Consider the following 22,579-nt stretch of genomic DNA (forward strand, 5'->3'; position numbering starts at 1 on the left):
AAAAATGGTCTACCAGGCCATTCTCAAATGAGGGTCAACGGGGCAATGTATTTTCAATCAGCCTTAGATCTTCCTCATCTACTGCAAAGAGTTTCGATATGTATCTTCGAAGTGTTAAAATGTTTGACGTTACCAATGTCTAACACCACTGACATCAGGATTGGATACATTATATGGTCGAATCAAATCCTGTACCTGAATATTATTCAGGAAATAAGTGGATCTCCAAAGTTGGCATTATTCTGTTGGCAGTTCTGAAGCTTTGTCTTTATTTAGAGTCTCCGCATTTTTAAAATTGTTCGCAATGTCGAAGAATGAAGAAACTCGATATTGTATCCCCCTCCCCTGGATAGAGCAAGGCTGTATCCAGGACCTACTATTATCCAAGGCTTACAAAGCCGTTGGGTTGTTTCACAGAAACCCTTAGAGAAACTCTTAGCTATACATATGATTGCTCTCTTTAAAGTAGTTAAAAGACAATTTGAGTGAAAAATCTTCCAAATGATATCAAGTAATATGCAATTTTTGACAGAATTATCTATAATACCACTAATTCTGTTTATGTTACTAATAGCTGTATTTTGTACCCTTAGCATTTTGCTCTAGGCCAAAAATTGATAGGATTACTTCCTGATCTGAAGCTTAAGAGATTTAAGATTGTGGCTGCAAACAATACGTAGTGATAGGATGTAGCTTTATTACAGGATATAAGCATCTATATATATATATATATATATATATATATATATATATATATATATATATATATATATATATATATATATATATATATATATATATATATATATATATATATATATATATGTATATATATATATATATATATATATATATATATATATATATATATATATATATACACATATATATATACACACACATATATATATATATATATATATATATATATATATACATATATATATATATATATATATATATATATATATATATATATATATATATATATATATATATATATATATATATATATATATATATATATATATATATATATATATATATATATATATATATTTATATCATATATATATATATATATATATATATATATATATATTCTCTCCCCTCCTACTCTTTGTCTTTCTTTCCTTATTTTTCTTTCCAGATCATACTCACGATCTTTATGTTTTTATTTTATTTTATTATGTGGAATCTTTTTTCATTGTTGTTGCAGGTGACAGATGGACTAATGTAACATTGGAGAATTTCATGTCTTGTCCATACAATTTGGCAATCAATCGGCAAACAAGAATGTTAGCAGACCTAAAATTAGTCGGGTGCTACAATCTGTCAGCCATGAGCAAAAGTCAAAGGGACAGAATAGTGCTGGCTAGTGCTAAACTCAACTTGTCAAATATGCCATTCTTAGGTTTGACTGAGAAACAGCAAATGAGTCAGTACATATTTGAAAGAACATTTAAAATGAAATTTCTTGTTCCCTTTGAGCAGCATAATGTGACTGTGAGTAGTCAAACTTTAAAACTGATTACAGAAAAGGAAAAGAAGATGGTGCTGGAATTAAACAATCTTGATGTGGAGTTATATGAATATGCTTTGAAACTGTTCAATTACCGATTTTCAAAACTTAAGAGTTTAGATACAGATTTTGAAGCTCATTATCAAAATATAGTTAGTTCTAACGAGCAAAACTTTACGTGGGACTCCCTTTATGACGAAGATGCAGACGCCTGACACTCTGTTCTAACGGAGAAAAGGGAGGAATAAATATATTATTTAATATATAATAAATTCATATAAAAAAAAATGAAAGGCTTTTATTTCCAAGTGCAAAAAATCACCCTCTCTCTTTCTCCCTCTCTTGCTTTCTCCCTCTCTCTTTAAGATTCTCTCTTTTATTCTAATTAGGTAAATCTTTTTGACAGAGCTGTAAGCTTGATAATAGTTCACTTTAACGTCTCGTACTGCATACTAAGAAACTTTCCTGTGAAGTTTCATCTCGACTACGCCTACCTCTTCTTCAAAACAACCTTTAAACAGCTATATAGTATTCTTTGAGGATTTAGTCCTCTGAACTGACAAAATTAAATAAATGAAAAGACTGATAAAGTTGATAATTTCCAATTTTTAACATTGGAGTCACCCACAAAATTTTCAGGCCAAATTTTAACAAAACTCTCATTTACTAACAAAATTAATTTCAATTGATTAATAAATTAAATAAGTGTGTTTTATTTTTTTAGTATATTATTTAAATTATTTATTAATTATTTTAATTATTTTTATTTAATTTTTGACATGCTGCTGGATTTCTAAATAAGGTGACAAGCTACCGAAGATATTAAATTGAGCTATATGATGCATTTGACTTATCCATTGGCACGTTTTCTAAGTTAGGATTGAATTTTTCTACTTCAATCAGGATCACAGTTTTAAGTCTATTTTTCACGAATCTTACGCACTTTTAGCCAGTAAATTTTGATTTTACTCTAAAATTAATGTAAATTCACTAATAGGTCCGAATACTACATATGCTTGAATTTGATATGCTTGAAGGGAACAATGAAGTTATATTTGCTGAAGCGTGTGAGAATAAAGTAGTTCACGCGTTCAGTGTAATCACACCTCTTTGTAAAAAAAGGGGGGGGGGGTACTCTCTTCTGAGATTAGTTCCATTTACCTCTCATAGCTGGAGTAGTTTAAAAGTGTTCCGTAAAAATTATTTTACCGCTTCTGACTATCTTTGTTATTAGGTTTGTATGTACTTTTTTTTACCAGTTTTTACCAGTATGATAAGTTCACCATCATGGCTCGAGGCTGCCGTGGCGTAAGAAATTTTATTAGTAAATGGAACAAAAGTTTCTGAGGAATGTACTTTAAATATAAAAAGAAAATGTTCCAATGGAAAATTTAACTAATATTTAATCAAGATTTCTCCTGTTCAGGATTGTTTTGTTGAGTGAAAAAAAAATAGCAAAAAATCTTAGTTAGTTAATATCAGGAGCCATTTTATATATATACATATATATTTTTAATTATAAGGATTTTTTTTGTTTAAGCTGTCAGCAAAATCCTTAAACAATTTTCGAGGGGATTTTGAATACAAAAACTGTTTTTTTAACGCATTAAGATACGGAAACAATAATAAACTAAAAAAATATTTTATTGTTGCCTCGTAAAAAGTATGAATGAAAAAAGACTGCGTATTTTCTAGTCCGATTTCAAGCTGAATTTATTAGAAATTGTGTTTTTATCTTCAGAAGTTGTTGGGAAGATTGAAATTCATTCGTCAAACAAAGTTAGAAGGGTGAAACCTTCAAGTTTGTTAATTTATAAAGTGCATACCACTAAGCCTGAGGTTCCTTTGTAGGCTTGTGGTATTCTTCAATGTGTCCATATTGATAGCATTATTTCGTTATGTCATATTTTTTGTTTCTGTCCTTTATTTTTTCCGTTTTATATGAATATTCTGTTGGTTCATGTACCACACATTTCTTTAGCTTGAAATTTTTACTTATGACGTTGCTGCTCTTTGGCTGTCTTGCTGTTCTCAGTCACAAGCTTCGGCTTTCTTTTAATAATATGTTGAATTATTGATAATGTGTTGGACTTTTTAGTATCAACTCGGATGCTAGTTTTTTTGTGAATTCCTCTTTAAAAAATATTTTATTTATCACTGCTGTTTTGCTTTATTTTTCTGTTTTTTCTTTAGTTGCTATTAACAGTTTGATTTGCCACATTTCTTATTAGCATTCTAATGTTCCTAATGTCTCTTTCTAATATTGTGGTTTTGATATATCTTCTATGATGTTTCATATATTTTAATACATTTTTGATATTGGTTCATTTTTGTTACATTTTTTTAAATTTTTTGATTTGCGGGTATCCTTGTTTCCTATTTTCAATAAAAAAAAAAAAAAAAAAATTAAGATTGCTTTTTTGGGTTTTTTCTCATGTTTCTTTAAGTACTATTTACTTTCTTGTATTGCCAAATCCAAAGCGAAGCACTGTGAACACAAGTTAAGTGTAGATCAAAGATTAGCAATGAGATTAGAAATATTTGTATTAACCTCAGTATTTTGTTGATTTATGGAGTCTAATAAAATAATAACTTGATAGGAAAACGAAATAATAACCTGGCGGAAAACGAAAGGAAATTAATTCAGGTTGAAAATTAATGCTCTGATGAAGTTAATAGATAATATTGTTATTCCCTGATTGAGAGGGTGTATCTTTTACTGAAAAGCAGAAAAGTCATAAGCTTTGATATTCGGATAGCTTTTGTTTTTGAAAACAATTGTTACAGTTTGGCAGTCTGGTTTTCCTTATTATAACTTATTATATTAACTTATATTATATCTTATTTATAACATATATTAACATATCCTATTATATTATATTAACATATATCCGGGTTCACAATCGTGAAATACGTTGTACTCAATATGTTAGTCTCTGCTAATTGAGTATTTAAAGCATAAAATCCAATAACTATTTGTTTTTGCGGTAGTATCTGAGGATGTGGGAGCATCTGAAGAAAACAATAATAATAATAATAAAACAATCTGAAATCTACTTCAAAACCGTTATTCCAAACTTCAAAACAGTTATACACAAATATTCCAGCCCAGCAATATCTAATTGCCCAGTTTATGTATTGCCATTATATTTTACAGAGTCTCGTAGATAGCCCAGCAATATCTAATTATCCAGTTAATATTTTTCTGTTATATTTTACAATATTGCTACTCTTTCGTCGGTTGATCAGCTTTCGCTCTTAAAATTATAAAGAGGAATAAGGAAATTGTATTTAAAAGTTTAGGATAATATACCCAAATGTTCATGTTGCTTCTTTAGGAGGGAGGGAGGTCGTTTAGGAGGGATAAATTTCGGGGGGGGGGCATGGACCCCCCCCCTCCGAAATGTTTTTCCGACTCGTAAAAACGTAGCAAAAATTAATATAAACACATTTTTGATGCGTTTTTTAAAGCTCTTTTTTTACCCCACCCTTTGAAAAAAAACTTTTGTAAACACCATTTCACCAAAAGGTATCTAGGAATGAAATAGTTAAATATATAGTATTATTTTGCAGCACATAATCTCTAGAATTTTTAGGGTCTCCTTTAAATTGAATTCATGTCTTAAAGTGTTACCGTTTTGCAAATGTTTGTTTTGGCAGATGAACGAATCAATGTTATTTTATTATTAATTCATAAATAACTATTTATATTATGCATTTTTTCTTCGTTCTCCCGCAGGTCTTTTCCCTCCTGCCTCTTGTCAAAACCTCCCATTTTGCGAAGCCCTGAGTAGATAAACATCCGATAAAATGTCTTGAAGCTAACGAAATCAATACAATTTTGTCAAGTTATTAATTGAGGTTTCACCACTCAAACCTCAATTTCGATGAGGCTGCTAGCGTCACCCGTGGTGAAACCACTGAGGTTTTGCATTTAAAGTGGTTTCACGCTTTGACCTGCTGCATTTGAAGACAAGATATAGTACAAGTTCTAACATAATGAAAATCTGAAGTAAAACCATGAGGATAAGAAAGAAAAATAAACTTGAGAAAGAAACAACAAAGAATACAAAGCAATTTAAGTGCATTTCTATGTGTCAGGGCAGCTTACTGCTTAGAAAAAAAGAAAAAAAGTTTTTTCTCTGAAGATTGTTGCAAGTATCTTTCTCGAAACACTGTATATTCAAATTTGGTTACACAGGTATTCCAACTGTATTTTATTTTTCTTGCTGTTTATTAGCAGTTTATTGCAAACTTTAGGGCAATTGTAACGAGAAAAAGTTTTAGGATGTGAAAACTATAACAGTTTCAAGTGATAATTCTAATTTTGAAACTGAATTTTCACGTAACATATCAAAAATACAAAAGAAGTCAAAGCACAGCTAAACTTGAACATAGTTAGCTCTATCTAATAGATATAAGAAGTAATCGCAGAGTTAACTAGAATTTAAATGTTCATTTTCTTTCTCTGTTTTAAAATGGAATCCAAAACCTGAACCCCGTTAGTCAAATATCTAAAAAAATTATTTTAATCAGTCCCAAACTCACCACAGGTTAATTTTTCTTCTTGCTTTTTGAAATATTATTCAGTAGCTGGATAAAACGTTTTGAAATATATTAACTTCTAAAATTGCTTTTCAATTAGGCTCCTGGAAATTACTAAAATAAAAAATAGTAATATGTACTTATAATTTAGAAAGTGCTCTTCAGTGATAGTACAGTAGATGCTGTGCATGATGATACCAGGCATGTGCAACCCCCAATTTCATTAGAGGTTGCACCGTACTTGTGTTATCTGTTTGATTTTCACGCTACAAGGGAGAAAGTCGATTATCCCTCCTAAAACTTTAAGCTCATATGTTTGTAGCATGTGAGAGGGGTGAGATGGGTATGAGAAAGTGCTCCTGTATTACTATTCAGTGCTATTGTCTGTGTGTGCCAATTTTGCCTTTTATTCGTGAAAAGTTGCAACTTAGAAAAGTTTGTTTTTACACTTGTTCAAGGGTGCCAATTGAGGAGGTGGATAATAGCCTCCCCCCTAAATGTTTTAATTTTGCCTCCTATATTGTCGTGAATTGATGCCTTTGCTCATGGTAACAGCATGAGCTACTGTTTTTTTTTCGATACTGCGTATTTTTATGAACCAGTTGCCAGTTTATCCCAGTGCTACCAGTACTTGCCATTAGGGTATTTATGCTTTTTGTAAAATTGCCAGTTGCCAGTATTTTTTATGAACCAGTTGATAGTTTATGCCAGTGCTGCCAGTACTTGCTATTAGGGCATTTATGCTTTTTGTAAAATTGCCAGTTGCCAGTATTTTTATGAACCAGTTGATAGTTTATGCCAGTGCTGCCAGTACTTGCTATTAGGGCATTTATGCTTTTTGTAAAATTAGTAACTTTTAGAGTAAATATTTGATTTTGTGAAATATTTTTCTTAGGAAATCATATGTCGCACATCATTATCTTTAGAAAGATGGATGTTACGTCGTTGTAATTATTGTTCAGGTTCAACATAATGATGGTTTGTAATCATTGTAAACAAAAATTTGTTTTGTTAAAAAAAGAGAACTGAAAACCTCTTTAATGCTCAAAACTTAAATAAACAGTTTACAATTGAAATTGTCATTGAAATTGTCACCGGGATAGGGTCTTCGCCTTGATAAATTTGGGAACTGATAGCTTTACTGGCTCTATAAAAAGCGTAAAAGTTATTTTTTTTCTTAGGTTTTTTTGAAATATGGTCCCCCTCGAAATATTCGCTTTGTTTTGTTTTGTCTGTATTTTCATTTGGCCTTTAAAAACCCCATCTTTGTTCGTTTTTCTTTCTTTATGTTATGTCAGGCCAATGTGGTTTAAGAAATTATCTTTTACAATAAAAACTTTGATTAACTCAGTTTCATAAAGTTTTTTAATACCCAGTGCTAGTAATCTCTAAGTGGTTTTATCTTGATAGATTATTTTAATTAATGCATGAAACCAGGAAGCGACAAGCAAACATTGTGAAAGTGGTTCTTGTAAACATTATTGACGGGATTTCCGGATTTTTGATTACAGAAAATAAAGTGTATTTTTGACATTTAAAAGTATGTTTTTTTCCAGTCACGGTTTTTTCCCTTCTATATGATCATTTTCAGATAATTTCACTGTTTTTATAAATGTAATGCTTTCATTTTTTAAAACATGTCCCAGGAAGGTATTTTGTCAACCATTTTGATTCAAAAGGGAATAGAGGTAATCCAGTTCATGGTTTGCAACGAAATTCTGAGTAGATCACTTAATCCATACTCCAACGTATGCCGTAATTTTGTCAAAATCCGGAGTCAATTTTCTCAAATCAAGTGAAAATGACAGAGAAAACTTAAAAACGAGACATATAATAATAAAGAAGGTAAAGATGTACTAAAGAAAGCTGACCTATTTCAGTGGATCCTTGAATTATGCAGGCTTATCTTAGTTTTGACAATATTTTCGGAGAAATTCAATTTCACTCGGGGAGGGGGGGGTCTGGGGGAAAACTGTGGTCTGGAAGAGGCAGTTGCTCCCTTTGTCCCATAGGAAATTATTCTCCTGACCACAACCCCATGCCACTTAGTGATTGGAGAAGCATAGGCATGTGGTTCTGGAACCAGTCAAAGTTGTATATTAAAAGAAGGATTACTTATTGTTATACTTACTTATTCAAATTATTTACTTGACAATTCCGCTGTAATATTCTCTCCATACGCAAGATTGTGCATCCGAAAAGTATGAAAAACAAATAAAAATAGTTTTGTTGGAGAATTCAGGTAATTCTTCCCAAAATCTTTGAAATGAAAACAAACTTAGTTTATAATACCATTTATCGTACCTGCACAAGAAATGATCTTTTTTGAAATTTTGATTCATTTGTAAGTAATGAATGGTTGTTCTATTTAGAGACAGGTCAAATAACTCCCTAAGCCTAAAGGCTCATTCTGTTGAGCTAACAAAATTTCCCATAAGCATGTCGTTATATAAACCTGTCCGCTTAGTTAACCTTTTGCGTCGAAGCTTCTCGCCTGCAGCTACTTTCTTAAGTGCTACTAAATTTAGTTTTTTTAGACAAAGAATTAAAGGTCTATTGCTTCTTTAAAAAAAGAAATTAAAAAAAGACACGACACTATTTTTCCCTAGATTGAGGTGATTTGAAACTATATAAAAAATAAGTTTTTAACTGAAACTAAGGAGCAACATTAAAACCTAAAACGATTAGAAGTTATTCAGTAAAACAAAAAAGATCATGGCAGTGTTGTTTCTAAACTACATTTTGGTCAAAAACGAGCGGAAATTAATTTAAAAGAAAACAAAGTTTTTCCAAGGGCAGTAAAGAGCTAAGTTGAAACTTAAAACGAACAAAAGTTACTACTTAATAGCCTATCTATCATATATCAATAAAACTAGTGCAAATAAACCAACTGCTAATATTTCCCTATGTAGGATTACAGAAAACTAGCGCTTTACTGAAAACACAAAACAATATAAGAGTTTTGGTACGGTAAAAATATACATTTAAGGGCACTTTTAACAGTATAAAGGTAAAGCATTTTTAGATTGTTTCTTTATTTATTAATTTTTTTGTTTAATTTTGCATTACTTCTGCACAATGAGCTCAATTCATTCATTGACTGTCATTTTGGATCTGGAAAAGAAATTTCATGTTTATTTTCTTAAAAAGTTCGAAGTAAAGGAATCTTTTTATTATTCAAGCTACAGACTCGCTTTAAAATCTGTATTACAACTTGAAATTCTCCGCTTTATAGAGAGAAATAACTGGATCTCCAAAATCCATATTATGGTTGATATGATCTTCATTTCGAGTAATACTAGATGAAACCAAGATGTTACCCGATAAATCCATCCATTATTTTTATGCTGTTTAATTACTGTAAACTTATTATTTTTATGCCTGAGTTTCTAAGATAATTTTAATTGTATTCTGAAAGTTACTGATATCACAGCTACTGTAGGACTATTATAAGTGTTATAGATTAATTTTTGTTCGTTTTAAGTTTCAACTTCGCTCTTTACTTCCCTTGGAAAAACTTTGTTTTTTTAAATTAATAGTAAGGTTAGAGCGTGAACTTCTAATACCTCCCTGGCTTTCTATTCTTTTTTTTTTGTGGTAAAAATTCCAAGGTTTTGATGCTTTTTGGGATCAAATTAAGAATCGGGTTGTGTTTTCAGAGAATCTCAAATTTGTTTTGCTATTGCATTGTTTCCACAATTTTTTTTTATAGCCAAATCAGTGATTTTTTTTTTCAGAGAAAGCAAATCCAAGCTGATAATGAAAAGAATATCTGAATACAATTATGTTAGCACTAAATTCGGATCATTATACTGATAACTTAAAAAAAAACTAGTAATTTAGACTGTAATCTTTTATTTTGTAATCAATAATTTTAAGGAATTATTAGCATTTTTGCAAATCTGGAAGCCATGAGTGGAATTCAATTATTTACGCTTATCTATTGAGAAAAATTGGTTGCAAGATGGAAGAGTGGTCAACTTTCAAGTTGTTTCCTACTGTAGCCGATATTTGCGAAAATTTTCACTATCACATGTTATAAGCCAGGTTTGCTATTCATTGGATAGTCGCGATAGGCACTTTTCAAACAATTTGCGCTAACAAAATCAAAGTTACAATATATATGTAAATATATACAATATATACATATGAAAGTTGAATTTTGTGGTGAAAATAAAACATGTTGAGTCACGATTGACCCTTCTTACATTAGATTGTATTTGCACAACTAATTTTAATTTAACTGTGAAATTTTAATAGAGACTTCTTTTTTGTTTTGTTTTTTCTAAATCGCTTCATTGAATCATTTTCGAAAGTTTGTATTCCAACTAGAATATAAAACAGCTCAGTGATATCAATTCAGAAAAATATAGAAGGACGGGGGCAAAAAACATTTTTCAAAATCTAGAGGGGGAGGGGGGAAAGGCACTTTTGGTCGTTTTTTTCAATAAAATTACAGATCCTTTTCGCCTAAAATACCAAACAAAGGACATTTTCAAAATCTCTTTTAGTCCTACAAAGGTTATTTTCTCCCCAAGTAAATGATAAATATTGCCCAGAATGCCAGAAATTGGACCTATATGGTTTCTATAATAACACATTCTGGTAGTCTATGTAAAGTATTTCTGATGAATATGCAGCTTTAATGTTGGAGATATGTCTATGTTAGGATTTTTAACTATGTTTTATTAAGTTTAATGATATTGTTACCAGTTTATGATAACTATTAATCGGTCAAAATTCCTCAAAAAAAGAGAAAAATATGCCTAGACAGCCTAGACAGTTAATTTTTTTTTGTCAATCACTCAACACGTACTTTGGCTATTTATACATAAAAGTAAAATATTACAGTCTCTTTTGCACTTATGGTCATGTTTTCTGTCTACATACATATAATTTGGTTGTTTATTGAAAGAGAAAATAATAGTAAATAATTAATAATCGTTATAGATAATTGGAATAAGAACATAGTCTATCCTTAGTGGCAAAAAACAAAACAGAAAAAAACAACATTGGTCCAAGTTGAAGAAATCAAGAATTGCTTGCTTTTTTTTTTTTAGTATATGACATTAGCTTGGCAGCAAGTGCTCGTAGCAATATTGGTCTGGGGTAGAAGGATTAGCCTGTGCAACTTTATAGAATTAGAGATAGAACGATTCAAAACTATTGCCGTCAGAAAAAAAAACATTAGATTGTTTTCCAGGTATTGTGAAAGCTAAGAGTCTCTTTCTTGAAGTATATTGCTGACTCTAGGTGGGAGTAAGGGAAAGCTAAGAATGGAAATTTGTACTTGAAATGGTGAAGTGATGTAAAGATCACTAATTTCCACACAGAGAAAGTACTGGCTAACGTGCTCCAGGTGACCACAAAACTGGGGATTATGATGACGAATGCGATACAGAGTAAAAGTTTGGCTACAGCATTCCCGGTTTTACGCAATAAGACAAGACTTAAGCCCTCGCTGAAAAATGGTCTAGATACCATCATATCAACAAGACAAGGCCTAAATATTGACGGCTGGATCTTGTGTTGGATAAAATGCCCTCTGACACAAGCTTTTATAGCGAAAAAACTATTTTTATAATCTTGACATCCTGATCATTTCTGAAACGAGGCTGAATGGACGTGATATCACAAGAATAAGCAATTTACTATTCCTGTGTTTAATACTAAGGACTGTAAACTGCTCACAAGTGGGAAAGGACGTATCGAAGGGTGGGAGGCACAATTCCAAGATTTGCTAAGACCGGGAGTAGATGGGAGTTGCTAAGACCGGAAAACAATGCTCCATAGCCTTAAGAAACGCAACAGAGTAGCCTTTTTTTTTATGAAAATGTTTGTATGGACCCGGCAACTAGCGAGGAAGTAGTCAAGACAATAAAACAGCCTAAAAAACATAGACTTCCAGCAAAATATGGGGTCCTTGCTGACTTGCTGAAAGCTCTGACTGAATCCACCGCAGGTAAGGTACTTGAACTTGTTAGGGATGAGTGGGGCAATTAAAATATTTTTGGTGAGTAGAAGACATTCGTAATTGTCCCCATCTTGCAAAACGAATAGAATGTGAAAACTACCGAGGCATATTTATCATTCTGACTGCTGCGAAAATGATCGCAATTGTACTTTTAATAGGTTTCGAGACTCAAAAAACTCCCAAATGCGACTCAATTCAGCAAGATTTAGGCCAGATATGGGCTGCCGTGATCATATTTTTAGCCTACGACAGATCTTAGAACACCGCTTCAAACACCAGCAGGAGACAATCCAAATCTTCGTTGATTCAATTACGACCTTCTATTCAGTTCATCGAGTCGCCATTTGATTGGCAATGGGAGACGACGGTGTCCCTGAGAAGATCGTCAGGCTATTGAAAGTATACTATGATGGAAACAATGCCCAAATTAGAGCCAGTGCTGAACTTTCGGATTCGGTCCTGATTAAGGAGGAGTATTCGTTAAATCTCCTTCATCTCGCCGAACTTATTCCACATCGCCATCGATTGAATTCGTATGGCCCTCAGCAAGCGAAAAGGTGAAATTGAGCTCTTCTCCGTCACGGATCTTGACTATGCTGATGATGTGGCCATACTTGTAGAGTCTGTTGCAGATACCCAGATTATAATCAACAAAGTAGAAAACAGAGCAATCTCAGCTGACCTCCAAAAAAAGCTACCAAAGACGAAAACTAGGCGGACGGCTAGAACGGATGGTGCCCCTGTTATCTTAAATGGTGGTAAAATCAAGGACGTTCAGTCGTTCAAATATCTTGGCTCAATGGTAAACACAATTAGGAATCCTCAAAAGAGATTCAGAGTCGCATGTCAACAGCATGGAACATTTTTCTGCTGCTGAAGAACTTCCTTTGAAAGCTCATATAAACCTCACTATGTACAAAGCGCCAAATCTAAAAAGTCAGGGTACTCAAAGTCAGGCGTGAAGCATGGTCTAGGAGAGCAGCGGAAGCGTCAGACATGAACATGTTCCATCACAAATGCCTGCAATATATGTTAGGCATTCGTATTTCACACGGAGTCTCGAACAACAATGTCAGGAGAAAATGAGGGGATCGATCACTTGTCTCTGATGTTGTCAAAATGAGGTTAATGAGGTGGTTTGGTCACACCATACGGAGATCAGATGAGCATACAAGCGGAAAATGCCTCATATGCCTTCAATTAAAGCTTGAACATGTTCTATCACAAATGCCTGCAATATATATTAGGCATTCCCATTTCAGACGGAGTCTCGAACAATGAAGTCAGGAAAAAATGAGGGGATCGATCACTTGTCTCTGATGTTGTCAATATGAGGTTACTGAGGTGGCTTGGTCCCCCCTCTTATGTCCTGCTTTGAAAGGTAATACGTTTGTTTGTTTCGTCGTTATTTTCAAATTCTTCAATAAAATGAAATTTAAAGGGCTAGTGCCCTTTTTAATAGTAGAAATTGATCTGAGGGCAACTAGCCCCCCTCTCACACCCATCATTTCCCCAAACGGATTCAATAAAAATTTTGGGATAGGCATTGTGTCCAACATAATTGAAAGTTCTGGAAATTATATCTTTCAGGATCACGACACCCCTCCCTCCCACAGCCCCCAGGGCAAGGGTTGTAAGTTATGCCCTGGGGGGTATAAAAGGTTTCTATAGAAGGCGTTGTCGTAGAAACTTCAAAAAGGGCCCAATTGATTGGAAATTGTAAGGGCTAGTGCCCTTTTAGTGATTGGAGAGCAAAGGGCTTTCCAAAGGTCAAACTTCAGGGTAAAGAGAAGAGATTTGTTAAAGTGGGGACAGACCCCCTCCCCATAAACATTATAAATGGATCAATTTCTGTTTATTTTTAGCTTAAACGTTGATCTGTGGTTCTATTTTAAAAAATCCTTTGTATATATATTTATTTAATAGCAACTCAAAGCTATGCCACGTGCAAGGAGGGCTATCGCCTCCTTCATACTCGATTCTTTAAGAAAAGGTTAACATTTCCAGAACAACATTTTGAGATAAGGAGTTCATTTAATGGATCTGCCTTTCAGAATAAAGACAAATTATTTTAAATCAACCAACGACTCCGCAATAAGAAACGTGCTTTCCCCCTCAGCATTCCTGCAGCACGCTTCCTTCCTTAATTTCTGTTTCTGGAATTACACAAGTTTTCATGAACTAGTGAAAATTGTGAACAGCTTTAAAATTTATTAGATTTTACATATTTTAAAATCAACATAAATAATATATTTTGTTTTTGCATATATTGAGATCAAAACTTCGTTCTTCAGACTTTCAGTTTCGTTCGTATAGCGTCACTTTTTTGTATGGTTTGCATCAACGAACTGTTATATCCTAATCTCTCTTAAATGTAAAAGAGGATATTATTCCCTCCTTCAATCCCTTTTTTAGCCCACAAGTTAAATATTAGTTTAACAGTCGCACGTGAATGAAAATCAGAACCACTGTAAATATATTTAGAGGGGGGGGGGGTCTGAAATATAAAACTTAGTTATATGTCATTATTTCGACAATTTTCGAAGTAATTTCGTCCCCGTTTGGGGTGGGAGGATGTCATAAAGAAAGATTTAAGGGAAATAACTTCGTGGGCGGGTGTAAAAAGGGAGGCTTTCAATAGATTGGGGTGGAGGAGGAGCGTGCGTAGCTGTGTTGGCCTCAGGCGGCTTGGTGCTGCGGTGAGTTGTTAGCAGTAAAAGTTGTAGTAATTTCTTCAAATAAATATTTTTTGGGAATGCTCCAATAGAACCCTGCATAGGCAAGGGAGAAAAACCTCTTGGGAAACAAGAAAACACTTAAAAATGTAAATAAATAGAAAAATAATAATTTTCACCATTCAAATCTAGTTGAAAACAAGGATCCTGGTGGCGCGCACGCTCTGGGTAATTTCCTAGTATGGGTCTCGATGCCCCCCTCCAGCTTTTGTGTCGGTTATAATATGAATGTAATCTTTTCTGTCATACAGAAAAAAAAAATTTCTGAAAGAAAGCGGGAGTAATAATCCCAAAATGCACACATTACAGGCTTATTCTTCATATATCATTCTATATGAAGTTTTCGTAGAAACTTCAAAAAGGGCTCATTGGATTGGAAATTAACAAGTAAGACAAGAAGGGAGCGCACCCGTCGTAGAAATAAATGGGGTAAAAATTTATTAGAATTTTGTGGGTTTGAAAATTTAATTAACAAAAATAAAGGAATGCTCTTCTTCATGAATCAATTTTGGAACACTGTGAGGCAACATATTTCTAAGAGTTTTTTTTTCGGTTACTATATATATATATATATATATATATATATATATATATATATATATACACACACACACACACACACACACACACACACACACACACACACACACACACACACACACACACACACATCACACACACACACACACACACACACACACACACATATATATATATATCATATACATATACATATACACATAACTACATACAAAACACAAACAAACACACACACACACAGAAACACACAAACAAACAAACACAAACACACACACACATAAACAAACAAAAAAACAGACACAGACACACAGACACAAACACAAACATACACACATACACACATAGACATACACACACACATACACACACACAGACACACACACATATATATAATATATATATATATATATACATATATATATATATATATATATATATATATATATATATATATATATATATATATATATATATATATATATATATATATATATATATATATATATATATATATATATATATATATATATATATATATATATATATATATATATATATATATATATATATATATATATATATATATATATATATATATATATATATATATATCAGTCTCTACTATTTTGGCCAAAACCTCCTTCTCCGTTCTGGGGTAAAGTTTTGATTAAACCTAGCTCCTCCCTTCTGGGGTAAAGTTCTATTAGAAATTGAAAGAGCTAGTGCCCTTTTTAATAGTTGACAGTGATTGGAGGACAACTAATCCCCATCTCATGCCCACCATTTCCCTAAACACAAGCAATCAAAATTTTGAGATTTCCATTTTGTTCAACGTAGTTGAAAGTTCGGAAAAATAGGTATTTGAAGATGGTAACCCCCTCAGAGCCCTCAGGGCAAGAGTTGTAAGTTTTGCCCTAGAGGTATATATTATAGAAAGCGTTGTCGTAGAAACTTCAAAAAGGGCTCATTTGGTTGGAAATTGAAAGGGCTATTGCCCTTTTTAATAGTCGATAATGATTGGAGAGCCACTAACCTCCCTTTTACGCCCACCATTTCCCCAAACACATCCAATCAAAATTTTGAGATAGCCATATTGTTCAACGTAGTTGAAAGTTCTGGAAATTATGTTTTGAGTATGACGAGCCACCCACACCCCTCATGCAAAAGGTTGTAAGTTATGCCCTGAAGAGATATAAAGTTTTCATAGATAGTGTTGTCGAAGAAACTTCAAAAAAGGCTCATTCAATTAGAAATTGAAAGGTTTTGTGCCCTTTTTAATAGTCGAAAGTGATTGGGCGGCAACTAACCCTCTCTCACTCCCACCATTCCTCCAAACACATCCAATCAAAATTTTGAGATAGCCATTTTGTTCAACGTAGTGGAAAACTCTGGAAATTAGGCTCTTTAGGATGACAACCTCCCCACAGCCCTCAGAGTAAGGGTTGTAAATTATGCCCTGGGTGCATATAAGGCTTTTATAGAAAGGGTTGTCGTATAATCTTCAAAAAGGGTTCATTCGATTATGAATCGAAACGGCCAGTGCCCTTTTTAATAGTAGAAAGTGATTGGAGGGCAACTAACGCCCCTCTCACGCCCATCATTTCCCAAAACACATCCAATTATATTTTTGAGATAGCCATTTTTTTCAACGTAGTTGAAAGTTCTGAAAATTATGTTTTTGAGAATGATGAACCCCCCACACCCCTCAGGGGAAGGGTTGTAAATTAGGCCCTGGGGGAATATACGGTGTTTTTATAAATCGTGGTCCTAGAGACTTCAAAAACGACTCGTTCAATTGGAAATTGAGAAAATGCACTTTTTAATAGTCGAAAGTGATTGGACAGCAACTAACCCCTCAATCACGCCCACAATTTCTCTAATCACCTCCAATCAAAATTTGGAGATGGCCATTTTTTTCAACGTAGTTAAAAGTTCTGGAAATTAGGTCTTTTAGGATGACAACTCCCCCAAAGCCCTAAGGGTAATGGTTGTAAATTATGCCCTGGGTGCAAATAAGGCTTTTTTTAGAAAAGGTTGCCGTATAATCTTCAAAAAAGGCTCATTCGATTGGAAATCGAAACGGCTAGTGCCCTTTTTAGTAGTAGAAAATGATTGGAGGGCAACTAACTCCCCTCTCACGCCCACCATTTCCCCAAACACATCCAATCAAAATTTTGAGATATCCATTTTGTTCAACGTAGTTGAAATATCTGGAAATTAGGTCTTTTAGGATGAGAGCCCCCCTCCCACCCACAGCCCTCAGGGAAAGGGTTGTAAATTATATCCTGGGTACATATAAGTTTTTTTTTTAGAAAAGCTTGTCGAATAATCTTCAAAAAAGGCTCATTCGATTGGAAATCGAAACGGCTAGTGCCCTTTTTAGTAGTAGAAAGTGATTGGAGGGCAACTAACTCCCCTCTCACGCCCACCATTTCCCCAAACACATCCAATCAAAATTTTGAGATATCCATTTTGTTCAACGTAGTTGAAATATCTGAAAATTAGGTCTTTTAGGATGATTATTTGAAAAAAAACTATGTTTTCTAAAGAGTTAAAGAGGCTGAGTTACAAGGTCGAACCTTAAAACGTACAGGGATTAGGAGGAACAGTTAGGGGGCTGCCGCCCCCCAAACCCCCCGCTTTCGCACCCTTTAAATAAAAAAAAAGTTTTTTAAACTGAAAGTAAGGAGCGACATTAAATCTTAAAACGAACAGAAATTATTCCGTATATGAAAGGGGCTGTGCCCTCCTCAACGCCTCGCTCTTTACGCTAAAGTTTTTATTGTTTAAAAAAAGAGTGTTGAGAAAGTCAAACTTTAGCGTAAAGAGTGAGGCGTTGAGGAGGGTATAGGCCCTGTCATTTACGGAATGATTTCTCTTCGTTTTAAGATTTAATGTCGCTTCTTACTTTCAGTTTAGAAAACTTATCTTTTTTTTATTTAAAGGCTGCAAAAGTGTGAGGTTTGGGAGGTGCCAGCCCCCCAACTGTACCTCCAAATCCCTGTACGTTTTAAGGTTCGACCTTGTAACTCAGCCTCTTTAACTCTTTAGAAATTGTAGTTTTTTCAACTAATTTCTGCACGTTTTTGTACAGTTTAGTACTTATTATTGCTTGACTAACTGTTAGCTGATCGTGTCAGGAGTTAAAGCTGGGGGGCTATCGCCCCCCAAACCCCCCCGCGTCAAAAATCTTGTGTTAAGGCTTTTAATTACTGAATACTCAAATCACGTCGTACAGGGTGCCTCCTAATCCCTGTACGTTTTAAGGTTCGAACTTGTGACTCAGCCGCTTTAACAGCCCCCCAACTGTGCCTCCTAATCCCTGTACGTTTTAAGGGTTGACTTTGTAACTCAGCCTCTTTAACTCTCTAGAAAACGTAGTTTTTTTCAAATAATTTATACATGAAGAGAAGACTTCCAAAATGTGGTGCACAATCAGTTTCAAGTGCAACACGCAAGATGTCCCTTATCTGGGTGTGTCTTACCAATCTGTAAAACTAGGAAAGGAATGTGGAAACAGTGATGTTAGACGGCTTGCATTTACGATTATATTTAGCGTAATTGCAACCCGTTGCCACTTCCCCGCCACGTTGAGGCGCCACTGTTTGTTTTCTGCTGTGTCCTAATCCCTGTAAGTTTTAAGGTTCGAACTTGTGACTCAGCCTCTTTAACAGCCCCCCAGCTGTGCCTTCTCATCCCTGTACATTTTAAGGGTCGACCTTGTAACTCAGCCTCTTTAACTCTTTAGAAAACGTAATTTTGTTCAAATAATTGTAAAAAGAAACCGAGTTTCTTTTTTAAACTTTAAATTCAGTATATAAAAAATTTCCTCAGACGGGGAATCGAACCCGGGTCTTCCGCCTAACAGTCAGGAGTATCGACCATTGCACCAAAGACACACATGTGTAAGTGTATTTTTATCATGTGGAATCTATTTTTGACGCAAGCAAATCCCCAAGAAACTTGATATTTGGTTTTTGGAAAACGAATTGAACTGAAATTTCAAGGATAAGCTCCCATGCCACAGGAAGGCTTATTCTCTAAATTTCAGCCCGATCAGACAACGTTACAGGGGGGCTGTGGTGGGAAAAATTAACAGGGGCTCTTATAGGAAAACGAGGTTTTTCGTAAATGTAAATTCGGGGGATATTTTTTTTTTGGTCTGAAAATATCAAAAGGCCCTAACAGGTCGAATTTTGCTTCGAATGAGTCCTCATTCACCCGGATCAGTTGCCAACTGTGGCCTGTAGGTGTGGCTAACAAGAAAAAAAATGAACTTTAAGTGGCTATATTTGTTTTTTGGAAAACAGGGAAGGAGTGATCGGATTGAGCTGAAATTTCGAGGATAAGCTCCCGGGCCCTAGGAAAGCTTAACCTCTAAATTTCAGCCCAATCGGACAACGTTAAAGGGGAGCTGTGGTCGGAGGGTCGAAACTTCCGGCCCACTTTTACCCATGAAGATAAAGTCGGAGGGGGGTGAAATTTTGCACGTTTCTTAGTTTGAGCTTGGGCTACAAAATGCGATTACCGCTGTCTCTCTGCGACCGCTAGGACCGGAAATCACTTAACATTGTGGTGGGTCGCCTCTTTATAGAGGCACAAGTCTGCCTCCTTGAAAGCCCCCCTCCCACCCACAGCCCTCGGGGAAAGGGTTGTAAATTATGCCCTGGGTATATATAAGTTTTTTTTTAGAAAACGTTGTCGTATAATCTTCAAAAAAGGCTCATTCGATTGGAAATTGAAACGGCTAGTGCCCTTTTTAATAGTAACATCAAAAAGGACTCATTCAATTGGAAACTGAAAGGGCTAGTGCCCTCTTTAATAGTCGAAAGTGATTGAAGGGCAACTAACCCCTCTCTCACGCCCACCATTTCCCCAAACATATCCAATCAAAATTTTGAGATATCCATTTTGTTCAAAGTAGTTGAAAGTTCTGGAAATTGGGTCTTTTAGGAAGATAACCCCCTTAGAACCCTCAGTACAAGGGTTGTAAGTTATACCCTGGGGGCATATAAGGTTTATATAGAAAGCTGTTGTAGAAATTTCAAAAGGGGATCATTTGATTGGAAATTGAAATTGACCTTTTTAATAGTCGAAAGGGAGTGGAGAGTAATTAACCCCCCTCTAACGCCCATGATTTCCCTAAACATATTCAATCAATGTTTAGAGATGGCCATTTTGTTCAACGTAGTTGGAAGTTCTGGAAATTATGTATTTAAGGATGACCAACCCCCCAGAGTCCCCAGGGCAAGGGCTGTAAGTTATGCCCTGGGGGCATATAAGGTTTTTAATGATAGAGTTGTCGTAGAAACTCAAAAAGGGCTCTTTCAATTGAAAATTGAGAGGGCTAGTGCCCGTTTTATTAGCTGAAAGAGATTGGACGGGAATCTAACCCCCCTCTCACGCCCACCATTCCCCCAAACACATCCAATCAAAATTTTCAGATAGCCATTTTTTTCAACGTAGTAGGAAGTTCTGGAAATCAGGTCTTTGAGGATGACAACCTCCTCCCCAGCCCTCAGGGAAAGGGTTGAAAGTTACCCCCTGGGGGCATATAAGGTTTTTATTGAAAGCTCTGTCGTAGAAACTTTAAAAGGACTCATTTGATTGGAAATTGAAAGGGCTACTGCCTTTTTTAATAGTTCAAAGTGATTGGAGAAAGACTAACGCCCCTCTCACGCCCACCATTTTCCCAGACACATCCAATCAAAATTTTGAGATAACCATTTTGATTAAAGTAGTTGAAAAGTCTGGAAATTAGGTCTCAGAGGATGGCAACCACCCTTACAGCCCTTAGAGTAAGAGTTGTAATTTATACCGTGGAGGGTCATAAGGAGTCTATAGAAAGCGCTTACTTAAAATCTATAAAATGAACCATTTGACTGGATATTGAAAGGGCTTATACCCTTTTTAGTTGTCGAAACTGCTTGCATGGCTTGACATTTGCTTAGCAAAAGTATACACGGGTACGAATTATTAGTTTTTTGTTGTTGTTGTTGTTTAGACCAGGACCAACACGCTGTTTGATCGTGATTTCGTTTTATCTTTTATTCATCCCGGATCTAAATGATTAATTGTCCGTTTCGAATACTTTGACCACCTAGGCTTTCTCACCTTACATGGAAAAGTCCAGGCTTTTTCACCTTACATGGGTTCAGCCAAGACTCAGCTGAACCTATGTAAAGTGAGGAAGCCTGTACTCTTATAAAGGAATTTATTTTTTATTGCAGTTGAAAAATGTGTTCTATTGATGTAATATTTTGAGTAAAATATCAGCAATGATATTTTATCCATGATCTTCAGCAATTTTATCCATGAACTCCGCTTTACACCTTCTTAATCCATATTTTAGTGCTTTCTCGACATTTCTTACATAATTTATTGATGTTCCTGCCTAACAAAATAAACTTTAGAAGACGCAACATAAATTTGTGTACACGCGTTTTGTTTACCTTTGTAAAGGTTTGACGAAATTTAGGGGGGGGGGACTGGACATCCCTTCCCTGAAGACAACCCTGTCTACAGTATAGTATCTCTTCAGTGGCTCGTAATTGCCAAGATTTAGAAACTATTTAGTATATCAGGAGACGTTATAAGATTGTAGATGAAGCATATAATACATAATGCATAAGCAATCCTGCTTACCTGGACTGAGTGGGGCTAGGGAAATAACCACCCACCCACCCCAAACTAGGTTGGAATTAATGTTTTGGAAAAGTGTGACTTGAACTTTGACCAACATGCTGTTTGATCGTGATTTCGTTTTATCTTTTATTCATCCCGGATCTAAATGATTAATTGCCCGTTCATTCGATTGGATATCGAAAGGCCTAGTGCCCTTTTTAATAGTCGAAAGTGATTGGAAGGCTTGACATTTTTATAGTAAAGATCGATGTGGGTATAATGTATTATTTTTTTATTGTTGTTGTTGATTGTATCGAAGGAGTTCTCGTAGGAACTTCGAAAAGGGCTCATTCGATTGAAATAGAAAGGACTGATGCCCTTTTTAATACTCGAAAGTGATTGGAGGGAAAGTAATCCCCTTCCCACGCCCACCCTCCCATTTTACTTTATGTTTAAAAACTAAATGTTGCCATAAGATTAAATCAAAATACAATGTGTTAATGTTAATTCCAATATGACATCTCAGCAGTATCCAAAAAACGGCTAAGGGTATTATGTTCAAACTTTCGGGGCTGATTCTGCTCTTAAAATTTAACCAAATCAAAATAGCGTAAGTGTATCCAAGCTATTAAAGAAAGT

At 34.5% G+C, this 22,579-nt stretch overlaps 1 protein-coding gene across 2 annotated transcripts in view; it reads left to right on the plus strand.

Annotated features, from left to right (window-relative positions):
• LOC148956970 (heparan-sulfate 6-O-sulfotransferase 2-like) overlaps positions 1–4,904 on the plus strand; it is a 43,287-nt gene extending 38,383 nt beyond the window's left edge. For both annotated transcript variants that reach the window (XM_089088017.1, XM_089088011.1), the window contains exon 6: positions 1,220–4,904. In XM_089088017.1, the coding sequence (XP_088944143.1) occupies positions 1,220–1,737 (518 nt within the window). In that variant the 3' untranslated portion in view covers positions 1,738–4,904. The remainder of the gene's footprint in view (positions 1–1,219) is intronic.
• Positions 4,905–22,579: the final 17,675 nt, after the last annotated feature.

This window comes from Artemia sp. Qi Xiang Cuo, chromosome 1 (assembly GCF_049724085.1).
Source record: "Artemia sp. Qi Xiang Cuo chromosome 1, ASM4972408v1, whole genome shotgun sequence".
In the NCBI taxonomy this organism is placed as follows: Eukaryota; Metazoa; Arthropoda; class Branchiopoda; order Anostraca; family Artemiidae; genus Artemia; species Artemia sp. Qi Xiang Cuo.